Source organism: Ceratotherium simum, chromosome 9 (assembly GCF_057802395.1).
Source record: "Ceratotherium simum simum isolate JZ-2026a chromosome 9, ASM5780239v1, whole genome shotgun sequence".
Lineage (NCBI taxonomy): Eukaryota > Metazoa > Chordata > Mammalia > Perissodactyla > Rhinocerotidae > Ceratotherium > Ceratotherium simum.
In genome coordinates, this window is record NC_141908.1 from 54,976,283 (window position 1) to 55,000,015 (window position 23,733).

At 36.3% G+C, this 23,733-nt stretch overlaps 1 protein-coding gene across 4 annotated transcripts in view; it reads right to left on the reverse strand.

The window, feature by feature from the left end:
* The window catches only part of LNPK (lunapark, ER junction formation factor), a 79,014-nt gene that overhangs the window by 21,940 nt on the left and 33,341 nt on the right, over positions 1 to 23,733 (reverse strand). For all 4 annotated transcript variants that reach the window (XM_087435413.1, XM_087435414.1, XM_004426649.3 and 1 more), the window contains exons 7-8: positions 18,124 to 18,207; positions 17,990 to 18,041 (exon numbers count right to left, since the gene is read on the reverse strand). In XM_087435413.1, coding sequence (XP_087291539.1) covers positions 17,990 to 18,041; positions 18,124 to 18,207 — 136 coding nt within the window. The remainder of the gene's footprint in view (positions 1 to 17,989; positions 18,042 to 18,123; positions 18,208 to 23,733) is intronic.

The following is a 23,733-nucleotide window of genomic DNA, read 5'->3' on the forward strand; positions in this document are numbered from 1 at the left end:
AGATGGGCATGGAGCCTTTTCTAAGTTGATGACATCTCTCAGTTCAGCTTCTTCATAATGAGAATACTTACCTCTTATGGTTGTTATGAAGAGTAAATGAGATAACCAATGCACAGAGCTCAGCCAGAGCAAGCACAGGAAAAGTACTTAATAAGCAATAACTATTTGAAGTAGTATACATTTAAAGGTTCCAGAGATTATAATAAATCAAAAACAAGCAATCTAGAATTTCAAAAGCAATTATTAAAATAAATATAGATACTTATTAACTTATTAATATTTTCCTAAAGTTATGAACTTGTCTAAATGTGTAAATTCACAATTTACGTAAAAACTTAAATCTATCTCTAGATTGCTATTAAATAATTCTTGAGATGCACATTCTATAATACAAATAATTATCTCTTAATTTATCAGATTTTTAAGTACTGGTTCTTTACATACTGGTAGGTTTTGTCTTTGTTTTGGTATTAAGCTGTAGAGGAAAAACACCATACAACAGTTAGGAGGCCTGGATTTTCATCCTAGCCAATACCACTAGTTCCATATGTGAACTAAAAAGTCTTGTATCCACTCTGGGTCTCGAATTTCTTTAAAGAGTATTGGAAGAACAACAAAGACAATCCTCTTATTTTCCTTGGTCAAAGACTTTCTGAACTATTGTGTCCGGTTCTAAGCCTCATGAGAAAAAATTTCAATAACTATGATTCTAGTAATGAGAAGAAAAAAAAATCTTTAAGCCTATGAATGATGCACATATGCAGATGTGAAGACTCTTAAATTCAGAGTGAATTTGGCTCTTTGTAAGTGTGATTATGAGATGTAGTTAGATGGAGCATGGGAATATATCTTCCGGAGAGTTTCTATTTTTGAATTTATATAAATTCAGATCTCTGTTGTCTAAATTTATATAAATATGATTCCTTTAAATAATCAAAATAATCAAGACCATGCATCTGACATCTCTTCTCTTTACTTTCAAAATTTTCTGAGGTCTACATTCACTGTATCATCTTCTTCACATCCTACTCACACTAAACTCCTTTAAATTCTGCTTCTGCACTAATTCTCTACTAAAATTGTTTTCTCAATAGGTTGATGGCTTTTTATTAAGAAAAATGACTCCATAACCTCTTCTTTCCCATAGAGGCAAAGCTTTTTGAAAAAAAAAAAAAAACCTTTCCCAACATTTCACTCCTCAACCTAACGCAATCTGGTTTTTTGTCCTCCTTTGTAGCTACCACAGTATCACCCACCACTGAAACTACCATTGCTTTGGTTACCAACAAACTTATAATATCACCATTACTGTTATTATCATAAGCTACTCTTTATCAAATCCCTGTTATCTGCTAGGAACCACACTAGGTGCTTTATGTGAGTTTACTAATTTCATCTAATGTTTAGGCAAACTCTTGGACATAACTCCTATCCTCAGTTTTCAAAAGAAGAAACCAAAGCTCAGAAGCTATGTAACTTGCCAAAAGTCTCGCAGTAAAATTAGAGATGGAGCCAGGATTCAAATCCCGGTTTTTATAACAATGCCCTCACTCTGTTGTACAACCTGCCTGATTCAATGGCCTCATTTGTCTTCTACTTACTTGACCCTCTGCAGACTATGACAGTGGATACCATCCCTACTACACCTCAACTTTCTAGATGCCAGATTAGTCCTGCTTTTAACTCTGATCATTCTTTCTGTCTTTTTGCTGGGCTTCTCTTTCTCCATCTACCCTTAAATGTTAATGTTCCCTGGGGTTCTGCCATAGGTCCTCTTATTCTATTCTCTTTCCCCGGTTTTACTCAATCCCATGGTTTCAGTAACTATCACCTAAACTTCCTAATGATTGCTAATCTGTATCTAGAACCTCAACATTTTTCCTGAGCTCCATATGAAATAATTAACTACCTATAAACTGCACCACAAGGTTGTAACTCCCACTCAACAGATCCAAAAGCAAATTCATTATCTTCTACACAAACCTACTCCAATTCTTATGTTTCTTATCTTACTTAAAACACTAACATCTAAAATAGTTACCCAAGCCAAAAACCTAGGTGATATCTTGACTCCTCCTTCCACTCTCCATTTGCCAAATCTAAATGCCATCAAGTCCTATCAATCTACTCAAATCTGAATTATCTCTTAAATCTCTCCCTTTTTCAACTCCTTTGCCACAACTTTATCTAGTGCAGGCCTTTATTTCTTACCTATATTAGATGATAACCTAATTGATTTCTACGTCTTCACCCTTTCTCTCTCCAATCCATTCTGCATGTTACCAAAAAAAAAAAAAAAAAAGTATTCTTTCTAAAATGCAAACTTGATCTAAAACGCAAAGCCTCCAGTGGCTTTCCATGTTCCATACAAGATAAAGTCCCAAACTCCATAACGTTGCATACAAAATCCTTCATAATTATCCCTCCTTCATATAAACCTTTTTGTTTGGGCATATGGCTCTATTTGCAGTCCCTCAAGGTACCAAGTTGTTTCTCTCTTCTTATCTTTGAACATGGAATGAATCTGAAGAGTCCTTTCCCAACATGCTCTCAAAGCAAATTGTTATTAAAATTTATAATGCATTGTGATTTGTGCCTACCTTCATTGTGGTCCTCAGTGGGTTGTTATTTACATGTGCATACCCTTTTTAACCAAGAGCGAACAGGCAGGAACTACATCTTTGTAGCCCCAGGATGTGGCAAGGTAACTGGCACAGAGTATGAGCTTAATAAAGATCTATGAAATGAATTTACTTTACTCCTGCATATCAATATCAAATTTCCAACTGCCTATTACCCAACTTACATGGTGTAGTAGGCAGAATAATGGCCTCCCAAACATATCCACATCCTCATCAGTAAGTAAATATATTATATGACATGCAAGGGGATAAAGTTCCAAATGGAACTTTCCATCTTAATTCCAGATGGAATTAAGATTGTTAATCAGCTGAATTTATGCTGCCTGCTGCAATCAAGAATTTCAGCCTAGGGCCAGCCCCGTGGCTTAGCGGTTAAGTGTGCGCGCTCCGCTGCTGGCGACCCGGGTTCGGATCCCGGGCGCACACCGACGCACCGCTTGTCCGGCCATGCTGAGGCCGCACCCCACATACAGCAACTAGAAGGATGTGCAGCTATGACATACAACTATCTACTGGGGCTTTGGGGGAAAAAAAAAAAGAATTTTAGCCTAACTTCAGGAGACCATGCAAAAAAGCTAGCTCCAAACAGAAAATTTGCTAATAACACCTACCACTTGCTAGCCTTTAGTTGAGTTTACTGTGTTGTTCTGCTTTTTTTTTGGTAAGGAAAATTGGCCCTGAGCTAACATCTGTTGCCAATCTTCCTCTCTTTGCTTGAGGAAGACTGTCCCTGAGCTAACATCTGTGCCAATCCTCCTCTATTTTGTATGTGGGATGCCGCCACAGCATGGCTTGATGAGTGGTGCACCCACTCATCTGCACCCAGGATCCGAACCCACAAACTCCGGGCTGCCAAAGCAGAGCGTGTGAACTTAACTACTATACCACCGGGCTGGCCCGTACTGTTCTGCTTTTTAAATTAAGCCTATATTTTGCTTTATACTTCTTTACCTCTACATCTACGTTTTTCATCACCTTGATGATTTATTTCTACTCTAGTTTGTCTCCTACCTTTCTCAACTTCAAACAACCTGCACCTTGCAGTTCACCAAGGTCTCACTGGGTAAATTACTATTTTACAACACTTAAACAAAACTCATGAATTCTAAAAAAAGTTTCCAGATGGTGTCAAGATGGCAGCATAGGCAGACTCTGAACTCACCTCCTCCTACAGACACAACAAATTTACAACTACTCTTGGAACAATTACCCCTAAGAGAGAACTGAAAAATGTATAAAAAGAACCCCCACAACAAGGGACAGTGCTGACTGAGGTGGAAGAGGCAGAAATTCCTTTCTGGAGAGAAAAAAGCTACCTTCTAGCTGTGACACTTCACAGCTGGCCGGGAGCAACCTTAAGGTACGAAGCCTCCTCTGGGGGAGTGGGGGATCTAAGCAGGGGAGCGTTATCACAATAAGCATCTTTCGGTCTCAGCATAACCAAGAGGAGTGTCATAATACCTGGCTTTGCTGGCTATTAAATACAATGGGGAATGCCCCCAGAAAAGCTATTGGACATAGGGGGAAAAAAAGAGCCTGCTCTTAAAGAGCCCATGCACAAATTCACCTGTTTCAGAAAGCAAAGTAAAATCACCAGAAAGAAAGGTGCACAGTCCTTTGGTGAAAAAAGACTCACCTGATAAACTCTGGGAGCATCTTGGTGAGGGATGAGACCTCTCCAGGGATGGAGACATTGGCGCCATCCATTATTGTGATCTAGTATAGGCATGCTGACACGGACGCTGGCAGACGCCATTGGAGTTCTTCGCCTGGCCTGTTAGGACAGTGGCCTGCCCGACCCACTAGAGCACCAGTTTAATTCAGCTCAGCCAGGGCAGGTAGCCTGCCCTAGAGACTGGTCCTACCCAACAGAAAGCCCTCAGGCAACTTGTGGGCCCACACAGGTGAGGTGCCTGGAACATCTGCAACCAGGCAAGTGGGTCCGCCTCTGCAGGGCAGGGCATGCGTGAGGGGCAGGCCTGCGTTGGTGGAGTGTGTGGGGCCTCTGCAGTGGGGCAACTGAGTCCACTTCAGTGGGTCAGGGCATGCGCACAGGGCAGGACTGTGTTGACGAGGTGTGTGGCCTTGCGGGCAGTGGGGCCTGTCAGCTGCAGGAGACTTGTGCTTCTCAAACAGCCACAAAGGGGACTGGCCCCACCTTCCAAAGCCTGAAACAACTGGGTGCTCCCATGCCTGGGGCTGGGCCCACTCAGCTGCCACCCTGAGAGACCTGACAACAGCCTTGCAGGCCAGAGGCCCGCAGCAATTGTAAGCCCCTGAACCTAGCAACCAGCCACACTGGGGCCTACCCACTTAACAGAAAAACTGCAACAGGAATGTGCTGTTAGACCTTGCAGCCAACTGTGCTGGAGCTCCCCATTCCCGATAAAGTGACTGAAAGGACCATAGCAGCCACACACAGTTGAGTATTACAACCCGGCCAGGGGTACCCTAGCCTCCCCAGACACCCGCAGCAAGAACAACCCTGCCATAACAGAGGGACACACATAGCCCACACAGGGGAAACTCCTGGAACATTCTGAACTGGCGACGAGAGGGAAGCACACTGCTGGGCCTCATAAGGCATCTCTTACATGAGGCTACCTCTCCAAGATTGGGAGACTTAGCTGACCTACCTAATACATATAAGCACAGAGAAAGAGGCAAAACGAGGAGACAAAGGAATATGTTCCAAGTAAGGGAAGAGGACAAAACTCCAGAAAAAGAACTAAACGAAACAGAAATAAACAATCTACCTGACAAAGAATTCAAACAAAGAGTCATAGGATGCTCACTGATCTTGGAAGAAGAGTGGATGAACTCAGTGAGAACTTCAACAAAGAATTGGAAAATATAAAAAAGAATCAATCAGAAATGAAGAATACAGGGGGTCAGCCCAGTGGCGCAAGAGGTTAAGCGCGCGCACTCTGCTCCAGCAGCCCGGAGTTTGCCGGTTTGGATCCCAGGCACGGACTGATGCACCGCTTGGCAAGCCATGCTGTGGCGGCGTCCCACATAAAGTAGAGGAAGATGGGCATGGATGTTAGCTCAGGGCCAGTCTTCCTCAGCAAAAAAGAGGAGGACTGGCATTGGATGTTAGCTCAGGGCTGGTCTTCCTCACAAAAAAAAAAAAAAATGAAGAATATAATACTGGAAATGAAAAATTCAGTAGAGCGTTCAATAGGGGAGTAGATGATACAGAAGAACGGATCAGTGAGCTGGACGAAAGACTAGAGGAAATCACCCAAGCTGAACAGATAAAAGAAAAAAGAATTAAAAAGAATGAGGACAGTCTAAGGGACCTCTGGGACAACATCAAGTGCACTAACATCTGTGTTACAGGTGTTCCAGAAGGAAAAGAGAGAGACAAAGGGGCAGAGAATCTATTTGAAGAAATAATAGCTGAAAGCTTTTCTAACCTAAGAAAGGAAACAGACATCCAGATATAGGAAGCACAGAGAGCACCAAACAAGATAAATCCAAAGAGGCCCACACCAAGACACATTATAATTAAAATGTCAACAATTAGAGATAAAGCGAGAATTCTAAAAGCCACAAGAGAAAGGCAACAAGTTACATACAAAGGAAACCCCTTAAGGCTATCAGCTGACTTCTCAGCAGAAACCTTACAGGTTAGAAGGGACTGGCACAATATATTTAAAGTGCTGAAAGGAAAAAACTTACAGCCAAGAATACTCTACCCAGCAAGGTTATCATTCAGAATGGAAGGAGAGATAAAGAGTTTCCCAGACAAGCAAAAACTAAAGGAGTTTATCACCAAGAAACCAGCTTTACAAAAAATGCTAAAGGGACTTATTTAAGTGGAAAAGAGAAGATCACAAATAGGAATAAGAAAATTATCAAAAAAAAAAAAGCAGGGCGGGCCCCGTGGCTTAGTGGTTAAGTGCACGCGCTCCGTTGCTGGCGGCCTGGGTTCGGATCCCAGGCGTGCACCGACACACTGCTTCTCCGGCCGCGCTGAGGCCGCGTCCCACATACAGCAAATAGAAGGATGTGCAGCTATGACATACAACTATCTACTGGGGCTTTGGGGGGAAAAAATAAATAAAACCTTTAAAAAAAAAAAAAGCAATAAAATCACTGGTGAAGGTTAAAATACAACAAAGGTAGCAGATCAACCACCTATGAAGCTAATATGAAGGTCAAAAGACAAAGTACTAAAATTATCTATTTCCATGATAAGAGGGTAATGGATACACACGAACAAAAAAAGAGGTTAGATATGATATCAAAAACATAAAATGTGGGAGGAGGGGAGTACAAGAGTAGAGCTTTTAGCAAGGAGACCATCAACTTAATACAGATTGTTATATACATAGGTTATTATATATGAACCTCATGGTAATCACAAACCAGAAATCTACAATAAATATATAAAAAATTAAGAGAAAGGAACCCAAACATAATATTAAACAAAGACATCACACCAAAAGGAAAGAGAGTAAGAAAAGAAGAAAGGAACACAGAAGAACTACTAAAACACCAAGAAAAAAAGTAATGAAATGGCAATAAGCACATTCTTATCAATAGCTACTTTAAATGTCAATGGACTAAATGCTCCAATCCAAAGGCATAGCGTGGCTGATTGGATAAAAAATCAAGACCCATATATATGCTGCATACAAGAGACACACTTCAGACCTAAAGACACTCACAAACTGAAAGTGAAGAGATGGAAAAAGATATTCCATGCAAATGGAAATGAAAAGAAAGCTGGAGTAGCAATACTTATCTCAGACAAAATAGTCTTTACAACAAAAACTGTAACAAGAGACAAAGAAGGATACTACATAAAGATAAAGGGAACAATCCAACAAGAGGATATAACTCTTGTAAATATCTATGCACCCAACATAGGAGAGCCTAAATATATAAAGCAATCATTAACAGACATAAAAGGAGAAACAGACAGCAATACAATAATAGTAAGGGACTTTAACACTCCTCTTACATCAATGGATAGATCATCCAAACAGAAGATCAATAAGGAAACACTGGCCTTAAACGACACACTAGACCAGCTGGACTTAGTAGACATATAAAACATTCCATCCCAAAACTGCACAATACACACTCTTTTCAAATGCACATGGAACATTCTCCACGATAAATCACATATTAGGCCACAAAACAAGTCTCAATATAATTAAGAAGACTGAAATAATACCAAGCATCTTTTCTGACCACAACAGTATAAAACTAGAAATCAACTACTGGAAGAAAATCAGAAAAGCCACAAATATTCAGAGATTAAACAAAATGCTATGGAACAAACGATTGGGTCAATGAAGAAATCAAAGGAGAAACCAAAAAATACCTGGAGACAAATAAAAGTGAAAATACAACATGCCAAAATTTATGGGATACAGCAAAAGCGGTTCAAAGAGGGAAGTTGATAGCAATAAAGGCCTATCTCAACAAACAAGAAAAATCTCAAACAATCTAAGAGTGCACCTAACGGAACTGGAAAAATAAGAACAAACAAAGCTCAAAATTAGTGGAAGGAAGGAAATAATAAAAATCACAGCAGAAATAAATGAAATAGAGACTAAAAAAAAAAAAATAGAAAAAAATCAATGAAACTAAGAGCTGGTTCTTTGAAAAGATAAACAAAGTTGACAAGCCTCTAGCTAGACTCACCAAGAAAAAAAATAGAGAAGGCTCAAATAAGTAAAACCAGAAATGAAAGAGGATAAATTACAACGGACACCTCAGAAATACAAAAGATTATAAGAGAATACTACAAAAAGCTATATGCCAACAAATCGGATAATCTAGAAGAAATGGATCATTTCTTAGAATTATATGACCTTCCAAAACTGAATCAAGAAGAAATAGACAATATGAATAGACCAACACCAGTAAGGAGATCAAAACAGTAATCAAAACCTTCCAAAAAATAAAAGTCCAGGACCAGATGGCTTCCTTGGCGAATTCTACCAAACAGTCAAAGAAGACTTAATACCACTCCATCTCAAACTTCCAACAAATTGAAGAGGAGGGGAAGCTTCCTAACTCATTCTACGAAGCCAGTATTACCCTGATACCAAAACCAGACAAGGACAAGACAAAAAAAGAAAATTACAGGCCAATATTACCAATGAACATGGATGCAAAAATCCTCAACAAAATACTAGCAAATCGAATACAACAATACATTAAAAAGATTATACACCATGATCAAGTGGGATTTATTCCAGGGATGCAGGGATGGTTCAACATCCGCAAATAATCAACATGATACACCACACTAACAAAATGAAGAATACAAATCACATGATCATCTCAATAGATCTTTGACAAGATACAGCATCCATTTATGATAAAAACTCTGAATAAAATAGGTATAGAAAAAAAGTACCTCAACATAATAAAGGCCATATATGACAAACCCACAGCTAATATAATTCTCAATGGAGAACAACTGAAAGCTATCCCTCTAAGACCAGGAACCAGACCAGGACGCCCACTTTTACCACTCTTATTTAACATAGTATTGGAAGTCCTAGCCAGAGCAATCAGGCAAGAAAAAGAAATAAAAGGGATCCAAAGTGGAAAGGAAGAAGTGAAATTGTCACTATTTGCAGATGCCATGATTTTATATATAGAAAACTCCAAAGAAACCGCCAAAAACTTTTAGAAATAATAAATGAATACAGTAAAGTTGCAGGAAACAAAATCAACATACAAAAATCAGTTGCATTTCTATACATTAACAACAAAGTAGTAGAAAGAGAAATTCAGAATACAATCCCAGTTACAACTGCAACAAAAAGAATAAAATACCTAGGAATAAACTTAACCAAAGAGGTGAAAGACCTGTACACTGAAAACTATAAAACACTGTTGAAAGAAATATAAGAACACACAAAGAAGTGGAAAGATATTCTGTGCTCTTGGATTGGAAGAATTAACATAGTTAAAAATGTCCATACTTCCTAAAGCAATCTACAGATTCAACGCAATCCCTATCAAAGCTCCAACGACATTTTTGTCAGAAATAGAATAAAGAATCCTAAAATTTATGAACAACAAAAGACCCTGAATAGCAAAAGGAATCCTGAGAAAAAGAACAAAACTGGAGGTATCACACTCCCTGACTTCAAAATATACTACAAAGTTATAGTAATCAAAACAGCATGGTACTGGCACAAAAACAGACACACAGATCAATGGAACTGAACTGAGAGCCCAGAAATAAACCCACACATCTATGGACAGCTAATTTTCGACAAGGGAGCCAAGAATATACAATGGAGAAAGGAAAGTCTCTTCAATAAATGGTGCTGGGAAAACTGGACAGCCACATGCAAATGAATGAAAGTAGACCATTATCTTATACCACACACAAAAATTAACTCAAAATGGATTAAAGACTTGAATGTAAGACCTGAAAACATGAAACTTCTAGAAGAAAACATAGGCAGTATGCTCTTCATATTTTCAAGTACCATGTCTGACCGGGCAAGGGAAACAATAGAAGAAATACACAAATGGGACTACATCAAACTAAAAAGCTTCTGCACAGCAAAGGCAACCATCAACAAAATGAAAAGACAACCTAACTGGGAGAAGATATTTGCAAACCATATATCTGATAAGGGGATACTATGCAAAATATATAAAGAACTGATACATCTCAACAACAAAGAAACTAACAACCCAATTAAAAAATGGGCAAAAGATCTGAACAGATATTTCACCAAAGAAAATATACAGACGGCCAACAGGCACGTGAAAAGATGTTTAACATCACTAATTATCAGCGAAATGCAAATGAAAACTACAAGGAGATATCACCTCACGCCCATCAGAATGGCTATAATTAACAAGACAGGAAAAAAGTGTTGGAGAGGACATGGAGAAAAGGGAACTCTCATACACTGCTGGTGGAAGTGCAAACTGGTGCAGCCACTATGGAAAACAGTATGGCGATTCCTCAAAAGATTAAGAATAGAACTACCATACCATCCAGCTATTCCACTGCTGGGTATTTATCCAAAGAACCTGGAAACACAAATGCGTAAAGATATATGCACCCCTATGTTCATTGCAGCGTTATTCACAATAGCCAAGACTTGGAAGAAACCTAGGTGCCCATCGAGGGATGAATGGATAAAGAAGATGTGGTATATATACACAATGGAATATTACTCAGCCATAAAAAAGGCTGAAATCTGGCCATTTGTGACAACATGGATGGACCTTGAGGGTATTATGCTAAGTGAAATAAGTAAGAGGGAGAAAGTCAAATACCATATGATCTCACTCATAAGTAGAAGATAACAACAACAAACAAACACATAGAGACAGGGATTGGATTGGTGGTTACCAGAGGGGAAACGGGGAGGGAAAAGGGTGAAAGGGGTGATTAGGCACATGTGTATGGAGATGGATTGTAATTAGTCTTTGGGTGGTGAACAAGATGTAATGTACACAGAAATCGAAATATAATGATATACACCCAAAATTTATAGAATGTTATAAAACAGTGTTACCACAATAAAACTAAAAATAATGAAGTGAGTATAAAAAAAGTTTCCTTTTATTTCCTTCAACTCAACACATTTATTAAGCAACCACTATAAGTAAGGCACTACTGAATGAGATTCAGAGTTGCATATAGAGGTAGCAAGAAAAGATAACACAAAATTATGAAATACACTAATGCAAGGTAAGTGCCATTAAAAAGGAACCAACAAAGTACAAGGAGGGTTCAAGAAGAGCGAAATTAAACTCAGTGATGGGATGAAGAAAGGGTTTATGGTAATGATGGCATTTAAGATGGACACTGAAAAATGGACAGGGATAGAAATATCTTTGTTACCTATATTGAGGTACACGTGGTAGTTTTTAAATAAGAGTCTAAAATTCTTTGATTCACCTCCCATCAAATGAACGAGGGGAGATGTCTATGTCCCCTCCCTTGAATCTGTGTTCTGTTACTGTTTGACCAAGAGACTATAGGTGTGTCAGTTTTCAGGGCTGCTTTCTGTCCCTTGGGCTGCTTGCTCTTAGAACCCAGCTGCCACGGTAGGGGTAAGCCCAAGTGACCCCGTTAGAGAGGTCCATGTGGAGAGGAACCAAGAACCAGCACCAACTCGGCAGGCAGTAGATCCTCCAGCCCAATCAGGTAGCTCCAACTGATGTGAGGCAGAGATGAGCTGCCTCTCCCAAACTTGGACAAAATCGCAAATTCATGAGCAAAACGAATGTTATTTAAAGCCACTAAGTTTTGGAGAGGTTTGTTACACAATAGATAAGTGTAACAGTATAGAGATGACACTTAAGTAAAGAACACCCAAAAAAGTGAATATACCATCTTATAAGGTATTTTCCAGATCTTCTTAATCAAATGTTCATCCCCAAAATAGCAAAATACGAAGTATATTTCCATCTGTTATCAAGATCAAAAAAGATTAACGACTTCTACTTTAATCTTCCATATATGCCATGGAACATAAGTGAGGAAACTCTAAAAACCTACTTAAATAAGAGGTTGTAATCCATTTGCTAGAGCCATTAATTTGTTCTGCAATACTTATTGATTTCAAATTTAGCTGTGGCAGGATACAACTGACCTTTTTTTGTTGTTAATTTCACTAGTAGAGATGCAGGGTTATGCACAAAAGTAAAAGAAAATGTATAGGTAGGCAGCTTCCTTTTACAATAAATATAGGAAGGTCTGTTAAGGATCTATTTCTAACTATCAGATAGCATTCTCCAACAATCTTATCAGCCTCCCTGCTTCAGTCATTCACTCCTATGGTTATACCTAGTCCTAGAACCTTGCCATTAAAAATAACTGCACCCCTCTCAAGTTCAAGCATCCCACTCTCAAACCACATTTACCTTTCCAGCTTACTTCCTCTATTATTCTGCCAACTCCAAGAGGATCTACAATCCATTAATTATTAACTATTAAAGGAATCAGCAAACTTTTTTTGTAAAAGGTCAGATAGTAAATATTTTAGGCTTTGTGGACCACATATGGCTTCTGTTGTATATTCTTATTCTTCTTTGTTCTTTTTTAGAACACTTTAAAAAAGTAAAACCAATTCCAAGCTCAAGAGCCATAACAAACATGTTGATCTTGGCCCAGATTGGCAGGCTGTAGTTCGCAGATCTCTCAACTACCAACACAAATTTTTGACTGTCCATCATCCCCCTCTCATGTCATTATTTCCCTTGTGATCATCTTCGATGCCATAATATATTGTCATAATCACCCCCTTGCATACAATTTCACCTCCCTACCTCTTCATCACTTTATCTAATCCATCAGGCAAAACCTCAACCCTGGTTAAAACCAACTCTCTGCTTACTCCACGCCTGTACCCATACAGCTAAAAACAACTGGAAAACACACAACCATGCTTTAAATTCATGACCATTAACTTTAAGTGGATGTTAGTGTTTCCTGGCATTCCTACATTTTCCTAATCCATTTACTCTCTCACTCTCCCAGACAATTATTTTATACCTCCTCTTCAGGCCCCCAACAACATCTTCCCCATTCTCATTCTCAGAGAAAACAGATACAATCAGAAGACAATTCCCACCACCTACCTATATCTGCCCATGTTCTCTGTCTCCTTACTATAGACAAACTGTGCACACTCCTATCAAAAGCCACCTCCTCCACTTGTACACTAAATCCCATCCCTTCCTGCCTCCTCATGGACACTTCACATCAGTCCCTACTCTCTCCATCATCAATTATTCAGTGTCTTCTAGGCCATTCTGAGTAGCATACAAACATGCTATCATTTCTTTCATACAGCATGTTCCTCCACACACACAAAATGCTTCCCCTCCAGCTACCCATTTTCTACTGTTACTCAAAAGGATTGTCTCTTCTCATTGTCTCCAATTTCTCTACTCCCATACTTTCTTAAACTTGCTCTAATCAGGCTTTTGCCCCAATTCCTCTACCAAAACTGCTCTTTTCAAGGTCACCAAGGACGTTGACATTGCTAAAATCAATGGTCAATTCTGGACCCTCAACTTACTTGGCAGTAGTATTTGTCACAGAAGATCACTACCTTGAAACACTCCAATTATCACCCAGGACTCCACACTCTCCTGGGTTTCCTATCTCACTGACTACTTCTTCTCAGTTTCTTTTTCTGGTTCTTCTTCACTATTCCCAACATCTTAATGTTAGAGTGCCCTAGAGCAGCCCTGGTCTTTTTCTCTTCTTTCTCTGCATTTATATCATTGATAATCCCATCCAGTCTCATGGTTTTAATACCATCCACATACTGATGACACCCAAATTTATATCTCCAGCCCAGATAATTCCTGTTTGCCAGACTCATATTCAACTGCTTCCTTAAAATTTATACTCGGATGTCTGTCTAATAGGCATCTCAAACATACATGTCCAAAATCAAACCCTGTTCTTCACCACCTCACCTCAACCCCCCTCCAAAAAGCGCTCCTCTTGCAATTTCTACCATCTCAGTAAATGGCAACTCTATCTTCCCAGTTACTCAGGCCAAAATCCTGGAGGTCATCTCTTGACTCCTCCTTCTCTGACCCCATATCCAATCCATCAGGAAATCTTTTGGGTTCCACCTTTAAAATATATGCAGAATCTGACTACTTCTTAAACCACCTCCAATGTTACTAAACCAAGGTCCAAGCCACCATCAATGCTTTCCTAGATTACTGCAATAGCTTCCTACGTAGTCTCCCTGCTTCCACCTTTGCTCCCTTTGTAGCCTCACCACAGTAGCCTTTCTTTTAAAACATAATTTAGATCATGTCAATCCTCTGCTCAAAACAAAAAACAAAATAAAGTTTAAAACAAAATTTGAAAACTGAAGTTCTTACAATGGTCTACCTTCTACAAGGCCCTACATACGAAACTTTGATACCTCTTACTGCCTCTCCTACTACTCTCCCGCTTGGTCAATCCAGTCCAGCCATACTGGCCTCCTTGCTATTTCTAGAGCAATCTGGGTATGGTCTCTACCCAGTCTTTGCACTTACTGATTTCTCTGTCTGGAATGTTCTTCCTTCAGATATCTGCATGGCTCATTCCCTCACTACTTTCATGTCTTTGACCAAACGTCATCTTATCAATGTGTTCTTCCCTGACAACCCTATTTAAAACTTCAACCCATCCTCACTCAAGGCAGTCCCCATTCACCATCCTTTCTTTATTTTCCTCCATCGAACATATATTTAGTCCCCAGGGCCTAAAAGAATGCCTGGCAGATAGCACACACTCAGTAAACATTTATTGAAAAAAAAACAAATGAATAAATCAGAAATTAGTACATAGAAGCCAGATTTATTCTTATATACCAATTAAAACCTTGAAAAGAAATTTAATTTTTCACCATCGCTGAATACCTATATTTCTTTATCCTATAGAAGCAATTCAGGAATTTACACCATGGCAAATTCCATTTTTCATTAAATCCAAACTTTATTACTTTTTATTCTATTAAGGACATAAAGTCTTTCCAACTCCCAGTCATGATTTCTATAGAACTAGAATAAATGCTAAGCATCTAAGCACTGTATCATTCTATTTAATATATATGTATATATACATATACATATACACATATATCTACTTCTTATGTTCATTTATTCCTTATCAAATGATGACACACTCTAAGATTACACACCCACTGATAAAAATTCCTTATAAAAAGGGGTCAGGACTAAACTGTCAAGGTTATCAAAAACAAGGAATGTCTGAGAATGAAGCCTAAGAAAACATGACAACTAAATCTAATGTGGTATCCTAGATGGAATCTTGGAACATAAAAAGGACATTAGGTAAAAACTAAATAAATATGGATAAATTATGGACTTTAAGTTAATAACAGTGAATCAATATTAGTTCATTAATTTTAACAAATGTACTATGTTAATGTAAGATGTTAATAACAGGGGGAACTTGGTTCAAAGGTATATGGGAACTCTTTGCACTAGCCTCACAATTTTTCTATAAATCTAAAAATGTCCTATAGGATTAAAAGGGGAAAAAAGGGGGAGACAGTCAGCTTAGTATCATGTCCAGTAAATATTATACTCCTTTTAGTGCCAAACCTAAGCAAATCAAGAATATTGGTCTCAAATTTTATAATCAATACCAGTATAATATATATCATTAACAACTAAGTAATAAAAAATAAAAGAAAGATATCTACTACATATGAATCAAAGTTCTGGTTCAGCAATCATGCAAGAGAGCTAGTAAAATAAGGACATCACAATTAGATTCAATTTGGAGAGCAGATCTATTCAAGCACCACATATGTACACCCTTTAGTATTTTTTCCCTTTTCTAAGTTCAGAAACAGGTGAAAAGAGGGAGAAGGGAGGGAAAGGGGGAGAGAGAGAGGAAGAGAGGAAGAAGGAAAGGACAGAAGGAGAGAAGAAAGAAAGGAAGGAACTAACAATGGTTCAAGCAAAAAAATAAAGACCTGACTTTAAACTCAGAGAAACACAGAACTTAAATATAAATAAAATGTATGACTAAGTCACCTATAAATATGATAGGAACCTAAAAGAGATTTGACAAGATTAAACAATAAAACTAAATTATAATTCTCAAAAAATAAAATAAAGTTGAGATATAGTTTAGAATTTTTTTAAAATAAGGAAAGAATTCCTAACAGCAATTAATTACTACAGACCTGGAAGAGCTAGGAATACAATAGTATACTCCAGAAGAATATTTTTAAAAGAAAAAAAAAAGGTTACAAGTTTCTTAAGGTTAAAAACCATATTATATTCATCTCTTTATTCCCCATAGTGTCTGTACACAAGAGTTATTTAATACATCCTTTTAAATGAATAATTCATTTATATTATAGCTAAATGTTAATTCTCCCCTAAAAGAGTATCCAAAAGCAGTGCCACAGGAATCCAAAGCAGAGAGACCAGCAACGGCTTTTCTATAATTACGACATGACATCAGAAGGAAAAAATTTATTTGGGCATCAAAAGTTTCTAAGGAAAGATAAGTTTAGATTCTTGAAGGAACTTATGTTGCCTAAATATTAATAAAATGTCAATAAAGGGGATCATACAACTGTTCTTTTTTAATAAGAGAGAACAGAACATATTTTTAAAAAATAACAGCAACAGCTTTCTGCAAAATATCACATTTTAAAAATATATTCACTCGGTTATTTAATAAGTATTTTTGAAAAGTTACTACCAGTTATACGAAATACTATAAAAATTATAGAAATTTGGCCTATAGGGCAAAAAACTTTATAATTACTAGAAAAAAGTATAAATTGTAGAGAAACTTAAATTGATTATGAAATAAGAGTTTGATTGCAAGTATCTATGCCTAATTTATTTTAATCATATGTAAACTTTTACATTTATCAAAAGAGCAAGCCAATATTTCTATAAACCAAAATCCTACTTACAGAAGATGGGAGAGGGTACGATTCTTCCCACACAGCTCTGCCAATTAGAAAATCTAAAACTATTATGGCTTATTTCGCACCCAAGGTCTTTATTTTATTTATAAAAGAATTGAGTTCTCAAAGTTCTAAATGTCATCCTAACTTTATAAGCCAGGCTACAATTTTGATGATTTATAACAATAGAAGTTAAATTTTTAAAAATAGTATATTCTATATTGCAACAAAAGCCTTACAAACTATATTATTATATTCTAGAGAAGCAAACAAAAAGGGAAGCCAACACAAACTCCAAAATATGTTTTCATATGCCAGTCTTGAGAATACTTTATGAAACCACTTAAAATATAGACTTTTTAAATTTTACATAATATTTAATGATATAATAGTGATGGTTTCACTAATAACCCAGCAATATAACCTAAAAAATAAAAGAGTTGACTTTATTAAATGGTAATTCAATTTTTTTCTCATTTCTAAATTATTTTAGTCTCTTCCTAAATAAAAATATTATTTAAGAACAAACTTCATATTTGACAAAAATCTTCATTAAATTCCTCAAAAATAAATCATATAAATGTAAGAATTTTCATAATAACAGCTATTGCAAGAGATTCTTATTTGAAGGGGGGAAAAAAATCTTACAAAATGTTTGTGAAATTACTTAAATTTCAAAAGATTAAAACCAATTATACATTTAATCTCAACAGATAACATCTTTATTTATCAAGATATACCTGTAAAAGCAAAATGAAATAAACTTATTGCCATATACTTCAAGTCATATCCTAAATTAGCAAATATAAATTAATATAAAAGCATTCTATATAAGTTTTCACACACCTCTACCACACTTTTGAACTCACTTGGGTAAATATGGATCTTTCCAACAGCAGCAGCAGTTTCTACAAAGTTATTTACCTTGTCCAGGTCTTGCAGTTACAGCTGCTCCAGCAGATGGCGGCTCAAACTCCTGTCAATTACAATAATGTTATTACAGTGACCTATTACAATGTGCAATTTATCATAAAATAGTAGTGATATCACAGCCTTACCTTTGCTTTCTTTGAGTCTGGATCAAACCTTTCAAGAATTAATTTAGCCGTTTTATAAGTTTCTTTTTCCATGACTTCCTCAAGCTGTGAACAAAAATTTCCATAAATTGTCACATTTTAAAACACACATACTATTTATTTTTATAAGTTCTATTTAAAAAGTTTCAAGTGCAAGGCTTAAAAGAAACAGCACATCATATGTCCAGATAGCATGAAAGATTTCCTACACTCAAATAATTAAAATCCAGATTTTAAAATGGCTTCTAACCTCTAATACGTTACTTGTATTTAACAGCTTTACTGCAAGGAAATACCAAATATTGCTAATTGTTTACATATAATGAGGAGAATAATTACATGCACCAACTTCAATAATGGAATGTGCAAAAATCTATCAGCCATCATTATTGGAAGTTATTAGACATGACAAGCAAATGACAGGCAATTCCTCAGATTTATTTCCTCATAGCACTTAATGCTATTAATTTAAAGAAGGTCGTTAGCCAAGAGCTTCACAAAATAAAATCTCTGTGCCAATTAACTGCTGTCAGCATCGATTTTAGATTATTTATTAGCAGAAGCAATTAGCTTGCTGCAAATGCAGTGAAAACTAACTGGGAGAACAGCCATGGAATTTGCTCAAATGACTTTAAAAGCTGAAGCTCACCCTTTTTTACTTAGTTTCAAACAACTTTAGAGGTAAAAAACTGAACATAGTATGAATTTAAGTAAAAAATTTACTGAGTTCTATGATCACACTAGAGACTATAATTAAAATACTTCATTATTATAGCACTTTATTTACAAGGCACTCAAGTCACTTTATGGCTTAATACATGGGTTTAATGTAAAAAGTAATCACTAGCAAAGTATCATTTTAGCAGTTACGGCCCAACATCAGAAAAAGTTTAACTTGAGTACAAGACAGTCAAGTCAGACAGTAGAAGACAAATAGCTAATGTGTAGAATAAAATGCTTTTACAAAAATTGGAATGGGACCTTTTTCTTCTCAGTGACCACTGATAGCCCCTTAGATTCATTAAATGTCATATTTATTCCAAAGGAAATTTATTTTAAAATGCAACACAGAGCACAATGACCAAGTTAAAAATACACTGCCACAATAGTAGTTAATAGATTCCTCATTAAAACCTCAATTCAACATTTAAGAAGCTAAGTGCTTAGATGAATGATTTATTAACCTTGGTTTAGTGAAACTAAAACATTTCCTAATTATTTTAAAATTATGATAAATTGGGGCCAGCCTGGTGGCACAAGCGGTTGAGTGCGTGCGCTCCGCTGGGGTGGCCCGGGGTTTGCTGGTTCGGATCCCGGGCGAGCACCAATGCACTGCTTGGCAAGCCATGCTGTGGTGGTGTCCCATATAAAGTGGAGGAAGATGGGCACGGATGTTAGCCCAGGGCCAGTCTTCCTCAGCAAAAAGAGGAGGATTGGCAGATGTTAGCACCAGTATGATCTCCTCACAAAAAAAAAAAAAAAAAAAATTATGATGAAATCTTAAACAAGCAAGTTTAATTTTCTGATGTAAAAGAAATGTTTGTAACATCACTTTAGAGTTGGGGAAAAATTGGGAATGGAGAGAGGGCATGATAGACTATATCCCCAAACCAACATAAGCTACATGGACTATCAAAGAACTGAATCCCCAATCTCTACAAATTAATTTATGTTTTAGACCAGTATTGTGGCAATTGACTTTATCTAATTAATTATGAAAATGGTTTATATCTGCACAATACAGTAGCCACTAAGCCATACGTGATAAATAAATGAGCACTTAAAATGTTGCTTGTGCAACTGAGGAACTGAATTATAGTTTTATTCCATTTTAAATAATGTTCATTTAAAAAGCTACATGAGGCTAGTGGCTACTGATTTGGACAGCACACTTCTAGACTAAGACTAGTGCAAGGTTTAATCAGAAGATTAGATACAACTATAAGCTTTAAAACAATACACAAAACTCAAAACCAAAATGCCACTTCTCAAATGATTGCAATTCCCGGTACATAATTCAGCTAGTATTTGTGTTTATGTCTATGTACATGTTATCTTACAGAAAATCATTTTAAAAACCATTTAATGGATACAAATCCATTCTCCTTTTCTTTTGTATTTACTTCTAACAAAAATTTTTCACATAATATCTTAATTAACACACTTATCCATACAACATTTTAAGTGAATAACTTGTTTTAAGAGAGACATTCTGATCAGTGGAAAGAACACGAACTTGAAACTCTGAAGTCAGAAAAGATCTGGGTTCAAAGCACATCTCTATTCTTAATTAGCTAAAAAGACTTTGAGCAAGTCTGTTAGCTTCAGTTTCTCCTTTTGTAAAGCAGATACTTTACGATTTTCTTCATAGCACTATTGTGCAATTTAAATATAATATTGTAGAAGAAAGAGTCTACAACAGTACCTAACACAATAACAGCATACAATCTTCAAAGATACCTCAATTATTCAGAATGGGTCTGAAACAAATAGCGTTTCCAAATACACTATATATTTAATTTTTTCTTTTTGGTGAGGAAAATTCCCCTGAGCTAACACCCATGCCAGTCTTCCTCTACTTTGTATGTGGGATGCCTCCACAGCACGGCTGATGAGTGGAGTAGGTCCACGCCTGTGATCCGGACCAGCAAACCCAGGCCGCTGAAGCAGAACACGCAGAAATTTAACCACTCGGCCATGGGGCTGGCCCTAGCCAAATACTCAACATATTAATCCCAGGACTAGAGAATGAGAAACTGGATTCTCAGAATTCCCTAAATTATAAGTTACTCTGTATTTTTCATAATGTTTTCTACATTTTAAATAATAATGAATAGCAGAGTGAATTGTTTTTCTGTGATATGGTTATACTAAAAGTTTCAGAATTTTCTTATCAAAAAAAAGAGAATAAACACATGATTGTTTATTCATTATGAATCAACATTATTTTGACAAGATTATATATTTTGATAATATGTAAAAATTATTTCTATCTGACATAGATATTGCATCATAGAGAACACTTAAAAGAAGGGAACACTAACACAAAATAAAGAAAAAATTTTTTTGATTTTCTAAGATAATTCTATAAATATTTAATATTTAAATTATCACTGTTGAAATAAAATTTTAAAACACACAAAGCATTAATTGCCCTATCCAATATTCTAGATCTTATAATTGGTCCAATTATTACGAGTGTGCCCAAAAGCATCAGTTCAGAGCATTAGGGTACATGTTATATCATCTTTTTACAACAGTGAAAATACTGTCTGCTTACCCTGATTTTGGTTTTGCTGCTGAAATCACTATTGTTTTTACTCACTCAGATTTTATGTTATTTTCTGATTTCATATTAGGAGTATTCCACAATTATAAGTCACATCTTTTCTCTCTGCATTTCTTCTTTTAAAGTATTTACAAAGATCTGTAGCCTACAGTGAATATTCAACCACTGGAAATGCCAGCAAACATTATTGGGTAATATAAAAATGTAACATTTGAAACTTCTGGTGAGGTTAATAGCCCTACACAGAATCACATGCTGAAATTGTCAGTTTGACTTCTTTTGCTTCCAAAATTTATTTCTTGGAATATCATTCACAGGATTTTGTAAAAAGTGCATAAACTTATTAATACTTATTTGTAAGAATAACTCTCTATTAATAAGAAACAGGGCCCATAAAATATACTTATAAAATGGCCACAAAGGTAAGACTGACTGATTAATTAGATTGTGCCACTTCTCTTCTACACGCTCCTGTGCTCTTCCCGGAAATGTCCACATTAACCTATAGCTCAGCATGGCAGCATTTCTTGCTCTTGCTTTCAACTGACTTGAGTGGATTCCTTTGAACGAGTAACATTTGTAGTTGATTGTTAAGCTTTAATTTTCAGAGAATTATAACACTTCTTCCCATGCTCCCAATTTCTCAACTGACTTTTCTCAAGATTTGAAAAAACAAATTTCCTGAGAAATGCCAGAAAGGAATTACCATATAGAAATACTATTCTGGAAAAAGCACGGTATTTTCATGAAGCCACTTAAAGAGATCATTTTGACTCATGTGTTTTGATGGATCTTGATTTTGAACTGTTTAGATGGGATGCTTATGGATGCAGAGGGATTATCTATTGAACAGTGACTTTTTTAAAAAAACTAAAAGTTTTTTTAAAAGACCACAAAATATGTGAGTGGCAAAATGTATACATCCAGACTTGGGAGTTTTTTAGATAACTGAAGTTTCATTTCTAGCTTATTATAAAGAAGTAAATACTTACATTAAGTTCTTAGATTCAAAACATTGTTGTTACTCATTTTCCTAAGTGATTTGACTTTTTAATCAACTGATAATTCATGTTTATTGTTACAAATTACACTTTTACAAATTACATTACAAATCTATTCAGATTAAAGAGATGCATCCCTAAGGAAACCACCTTTAATAAAATGTCAAGTAGTAAATATAACTTGTATTAATTTTGTGAATGAAAGGACAGGGTTAGGAATTGGATAATTTTAGACTGATAAAGTTATTTTTCCTGCAGGTATTTCAACAATAAAAGTATTTTTAAAGCTATAAATGTAGAGTTTAAACGTAAACATCAATAAACAAGATCAGTTTTGACTACATTTAGCTTTTGCTCAAAAGTAATGTCCTTTCTTTTTCTTCTCATTACCAGCACACTCATTAGCTAGCACTGTGCTCCTTCCTAATTCACCCTTAACACCTATTGTTCTAAACAAAGTGTAAAGCTACTCAAACAAAGCAGTTCTATTATGGGCTTAAGCAATAAAGGCCAGGAACTAGTTCCCAGTAGCAACAGTCTTATAACCAACAACAGTCAAGTCAATGCAAATTGTGTTCCCTAATTAATAAAATGAGTTAGAGGAGCCAACTTATTTTTCTTTAATCATACTGCAAGAGAAATGCCATACTGAACTATTCTGTAATATTGATGCCTCATGAACCATTTAGATATACACAACTACTGAACCCTGAACTGAATTTCCCAACTGTGAGTCCTAGACGGAGCATCTTTTATGCTGTCATTCCTTCAAGGGCTATTAAAGAAGTAAACAGCCTGACTTGCCCTTGCACAGAATTTTCCAAGTCTGCTCTGTTACTCTATTGAGAGTTTTTCTCCAATCATATGTTTTCCAAGATTCTGTTTTCTGGTCGTGTGATGCCACTGACATGGGGTCAGCTTCTCATGACTAGAAGTTTTTATTTTCTTTTGGGTTTTTTTTTTTTCTTTTCTTTTCTCTTCCTCCTTGTCTTTTCTACTTTAATCAGTATTTTTCCATTTTGGTACAATAGGGCTTGGCTCTGATCACCACTACCAGCTCTTCTTCTTATATCAGCAAACTAACCAATAATATCACAACTTCTATATCACTGAGAACCATCAGTATTTCCTCACTTTGAATTTCTGGCTGTTCCATAATGTACAGAATGCCAGAAATATAATAAGATATAATGGGAATATTTCTATGTTTCAAATTAGGACCATCAAAAATGTCAATGTAATTTTGATAAATACTTCACAGAACACTGAAGAAGCATCAAACAGATAAGAAATCCTTTCAGA